Here is a 5,508-nt window from a genome sequence, read left to right as displayed (position 1 = left end):
ATGCAGACATGTGTGTAATATATATGTTTGTGTGATGTGTTCTGTGTGTAATATATATGTGTGTGTAATATATGTACACATGTGTGTGGTGTGTAATATATATGTGGTTGTGATATATTGTGTGTGTAATATATGCATATGTGTGTAATATGTCTGTGTGATGTTCTGTGTGTAATATATATGTGTGTAATATATGTACACATGTGTGTTATATATACATGTGTGTTGTGTGTAATAGATATGGTGTGTGTGTGTGTGTGTGTGTGTGTGTTGTATGTGTATGTATGTACATGAATGACTACTTTTGACCATGTGTGTACCTTCAGAGGCCAGAGGTTAACACTGGGTATCTTCCTCTATCAGACTCTCTCACTGAACCTTTCTCACCATTTTGACTAGGCTGAATGTCTAATGAACCCCAGGATCTGCCTGTCTCTGCCCCCTAGTGAAGACACATGCCATCATTGACAGCTTTTATGTGTGTGCTGGAGATCCAAACTCAGGGCCTCATGCTTTGAGTAGTAAGCATTTACACACTGAGCTATCTCCTTACCCCCAGGAGAGTGTTTTAAACAGAAGCTGGCTTTTTTACCCAGGCTGGTGGTCTTAGTTTCAGTTTCTCTCTCTGAATGAGACATGTACTCATCTGATGGGGACTGGCACATACAGATCCTGGTCCCAAGGGTGAAGTAAGGTAACATACCCAGGCCAGCTCTCAAATACAGGAGAACCCTGCCAGCGGTTGTATCCGCAGTAGAATTAGAATGGGCCTCTCTTGCCAGGCCTGGTGCTACAGGCCTGACATCCCAGCTACTGGAAGGCTGAGGTAGGAAGATTACAAGTTCAAGACCTGACTTGGCTACAGAGTAAGTTTCAATTAGTGAGACCTTGACTCAAAAAGTCAAAAGAGGACTGGGGATGTAGCTCATTGGTAGGGTGTTTATCTAGCATCTATAAGGTCCTAGGTTTAATTCTCAATGGTAGAGAGAAAAGGGAAGAAGGAAGGAAGGAGGGAAGGAAGGAAGAAATGAAATACATCAGTCCTCTCTCCCCTCCTTGTCATTCCATACATGCCTCCATTTTCCAAGATTCACTGCTTGACTATTAAGAACTCCTGCAGGCTCCACTGGCCACTCCTCAGCAGTGGTCATTGTTGGGGATCACAAAAAGCATCCCCCGGGCTGCACAGTGCAGCTTGGGCTCCATCCACCAGCAGAAAGACATGCCCTTATTTGGCCTTTCTTTCATTCAGGCATTTTAAAAGCAGCTCTGTAGACAGAGGGTGACTCTGAAAGCACCCTCTGTGATCCGATGTTAACCAGACACTCCTGGAACAATTCCTTGTAACGACCTTCTGTGTTTCCTTTTTGGGTTTTCCAAGATGTACATCCAAGCCTACAAGAGCAACAACCTGAGAATGAAGATCATCAAGAACGACTTCCCCAGCCACCCTCTCTACCTGGAGGGAGCCCTCACCAGAAGCACCCACTACCAGCAGTACCAGCCTGTCGTCACCCTGCAGAAGGGCTACACCATCCACTGGGATCAAACAGCCCCCGCTGAACTTGCCATCTGGCTCATCAACTTCAACAAGTGAGTGGGAGCTGGCCAGGACAGCAACTCCTCATTACAGAGGCCTAGGGCTGCCATTCACAGGACTGCAGGCTACTTCCTGTGACTTCTGCAGGAGGTACCCAGAGAGGTTCACATTACCCAGAGTTGAGGATCCAAGGACACAGGGTGAGGTCCCACACTGGGCCCTCCTTGGTCAGGAGGCTAACCTTTTGGAGCCTTAGGGCCTCCACTTTGAGATCAGGCTGGTATTACCTCCCGGGTGTACAAAGAACATGGAATGAACTAATGAGCATATGCCAGCTATATCAGCCAGCTCTTGGCATGACTAATTGCTCACTGGTAAAATACATATTACTGCTACCATTTTTAGGAGGGGAATGAGGTTCTTTGTGGGCATTTAGTTGCTTTTCTGTTGCTATAATAAAATACCCTAACAAAAGCAACTTAAGGAAGGAAGGGTTTATCTTGGCTCATAGTTTGAGGGTGTAGTCCATCATGGTGGGAAAGTCATGGTGGCAGGATCTGAGGCAGCTGGTCACATGGCACCCACAGTCAGGAAGCAGAGGGAGATGAATGCTGCTGCTTGCTTCCCTTTTTCCTTTTTACTTAGTCCAGGACTCCAGCCCGTGGAATAGCGTCACCCACATTTAGAGTAGATCTTCTCACCTCAATTAACCCAGTCAAGAAAAATCCCTCAAAGGCATGCTCGGATACTAACCTAATCTAGATAATCCCTCACAGGTGAGCCCTTTCCTGGGCAGTTCAAGGTCCTGTCAAGTTATCAGTATGAACCATGACACAGGGGAAGCAGTTGGGTTGAGGGTACCAGGTTGGCTCTGTATATTTATACTCAAGCATTTTCTAAGTATATCAAGTGCTCTTCACAGTAGTCCTGAGACAGACATTTATCCACTGAAGAAAATAAGATGTAGTAGGCCTTCTGATCAGCAAGGACTGAACCAGCTCTCAGTTGCTTTGCTTGTTAACCAGAGCCAAGTTGAAAGAATACCCATTTTCCCAGCCAAGGTCCCACATGGGGCACCCCCAGAGCAGGCCCTGGATGCCCACAACTGTCCCTTCCTGATGGTCCTCCTCACCCACTGACAGTCATCACCTGTCCTCTCCGTGAACACTGTGTTTTGATTTTTTGAGACTGTCTCACAATGTAACTCTGGCTGGACTGGAACTCTCTATGTAGACCAGGCTGGCCTAGAACTCACAGAGCTCCTCCTGCTCTGCCTCCTGAGTGCTAGGATTAAAGGTGTGGACCACCACACCTGACTCCTTCAACACTTTGTAACTTTCAAAATTCTTTCAAATGTTTCCAGGTAAGAATTCTCTGGCCACTCTTCCCAGGGCATGCCTGAGGGCCCTGGAGCCTGGACAGTCTTGTTCGGATCTGACTCCACTTTCTGTTCTAGGGGTGACTGGATCCGTGTGGGGCTTTGCTACCCAAGGGGCACCACCTTTTCCATCCTTTCGGATGTTCACAATCGTCTGCTAAAGCAAACATCCAAGACAGGGACCTTCGTGAGGACCCTGCAGATGGACAAGGTGGAGCAGAGCTATCCTGGCAGGAGCCATTACTACTGGGATGAGGACTCTGGGTAAGGAAGCTCCCATTGCCTACAGAAAGGGGCTCAGCTCGTGTGTCCTCATGGATCTTCCTATAACCCTAAGAACCACAGTGTAGTTGGTGCCAACCAAAGCAGGATGTTTTCCTATGTGCTTTGACCCTGACACTGAACCAGATACTTAATCACTTAACACAGCCCAGCTTTGGGAGGGGCAAAAACCCTCTATCAAATATGCATGGGAAAAGCTGGAAAGATAGCTCAGCAGTTAAGAGCACTGTCTGCTCTTCCCAAGGACTGGGGTTTGGTTCCTAGAACCCACATGGCAGCAAACAGCCATCTGTAATTCCAGTTTCAGGGGATCTGATGCCATCTTCTGACATCCACAGGCATTGCAAAACATGGGTGCACTTGCATACATGCAGGCAAAACACTCATGTACATCAAATAAAAATAAATAAATTAGAAAAATTAAATATGCATGGTAATTGTAGGGAAAATAGTTATTTCAGGAAAAAATGAGGGCAGTGAACAAAAACAAACATGGTATATTACACCCCAAAGTTCAGTTGGAGCAAAGGATATTCTAATTTACAGATGGGCAAAGAACACACAGGGAAAATAGGAGTGACTTGCTCAGGGATCACCAAACAAATCTGGCCCAGCTATATCTGAGCCTAGAACAATTGGTACCCCAAGCCCTTACCTTTCTGATAACCTGCACTAGATCCTAACATATGTAACAGAATTCATGAAATTGGTGGGTAGGCTATGGGAGGGGGCAGATAGGAGAGGGGAGTCTAATGATTAAGATATATTGTATTAAATGCACAAAAATTCAATAAAATATACATTGAAAAAAATCTAGAGCTGGGAAGATGGTTTAATCAGCAAAGTTTGCTGGGAAAACTTGAGGACCCGAGTTCAATCCCCTAGAACACACATAAAAAAGCTGGGCACAGTAGCATACACTTATAATCCCAGAGCTGGGGAAGTAGAGAAAGGCAGATCCCTGGAGCTCACCAGCTAGCCAGTTCAATTGGCAAACTCCAGGTAAAAATGAGAGACCCTGTTTCAAAAAGTAAGGTAGACAGCTCCTGAGGAATGGCATCATCCCCAGTGGAACAAAAGTTCTTGATGTTGGTGGCTTAAAACTGCTACTTGGTGAAGCTCATTCCCTCACATTTGATTGCATGCATGTATACTTAGCCTCTTATATCAGTGTCTTCCCCAAGCTGCCTTCCTTTCTCCATTCCTCATGAGGGACATGGTACGAACTGGTCACAGCAGCTGCCATTCACATGCCTTTACAACTCAAGCACCAACCAGTAGACAGCATGACCCAGGGACTTTCCTCATTCTAGCCCACAAAAGGGAACATCCTCTTAGCTATGTGTAGTCAATAAACAGCCCATCTTAGAGTCCAGTGTGAACCCTGGCTTGTCAGTGGTAGGGTAGGGCAAGCTATGGCATCCTGGCCTAAGGCCAAGCAGGCTCACCCAGGGTTGGCTCCCAGAAAGAGGTGTGTGCAGACAAGAAAACCCTATCTTTGGAAATTATAGACATAGAATTCAGTCTAAGAGCATTTTTTTGAACCAAAAGAGCAATAACAAATGCCAAGTCAGTACTGTGGCTTCCTTATAATCTGACTCCCTCTAACCCTGGGTCAGCTTCCTTCATGATAATTATTACTGGAATAAGTTATGGCTTTGAGAAAAGTACACTTAGGAATGTTCACATTTGCAGGATGAAGTGGAAAAACTCCCAGCTGTCACTCTCCAGTTGTGTGGTCCTGAGGAATCACTCCTCTGGCAAATCAGGATGATAATGGCACAAAACTAAGGATTAAATGAGATAACATGTCAGTTTACAATTGTATGACATGACATGACATGTAGTTAGACTTTTCAATGCATTTGTTTTTTAAATTTTTAAAACTTAATTTATTTTTATGTATATGGGTTTCAGCCTGCTTATATGTAAGTGCACCTGTGTGTGCAATGCCCATAGAGGCCAGAAGAGGGAATCAGATCCCCTGGAACTGGTGTTATGGGTGATTGTTATTGAGAACCAAACCTGGGTTCTCTGCAAGAGCAGCCAGTGATCTTAATAATTGAGCCATCTCTCCAGCCCTCAATGCAGTTAATTTTTATTTCTCCAAGTGCATATGACAGATGCAGTTCCATGATGTAAGGCCTCCAGGGTATAACCCCGGTGATGAGGAGATTTGTTGCTTGCTTGTTTGTGTATTCATTTGTTTTTTTTTTTCAGATGCAGTTCCATGATGTAAGGCCTCCAGGGTATAACCCCGGTGATGAGATTTGTTGCTTGCTTGTTTGTGTATTCATTTGTTTTTTTG

The 5,508-nt window shown here is 45.1% G+C and overlaps 1 protein-coding gene across 1 annotated transcript in view; it reads left to right on the top strand.

The window, feature by feature from the left end:
- The window catches only part of Cemip (cell migration inducing hyaluronidase 1), a gene marked incomplete in the record, with an annotated part of 167,393 nt that overhangs the window by 150,458 nt on the left and 11,427 nt on the right, over positions 1 to 5,508 (top strand). Inside the window, 2 exon segments of the mRNA XM_008853400.3 lie at positions 1,382 to 1,593; positions 2,997 to 3,182. Of these exon segments, the coding sequence (XP_008851622.1) occupies positions 1,382 to 1,593; positions 2,997 to 3,182 (398 nt within the window).

The sequence above is a fragment of the Nannospalax galili genome, unplaced genomic scaffold, assembly GCF_000622305.1.
Source record: "Nannospalax galili isolate Female #2095 unplaced genomic scaffold, S.galili_v1.0 scaffold627, whole genome shotgun sequence".
NCBI lineage: Eukaryota > Metazoa > Chordata > Mammalia > Rodentia > Spalacidae > Nannospalax > Nannospalax galili.
Note: the sequence above shows the minus strand (reverse complement) of the source record. Positions and strands in the feature narration are given on the sequence as shown.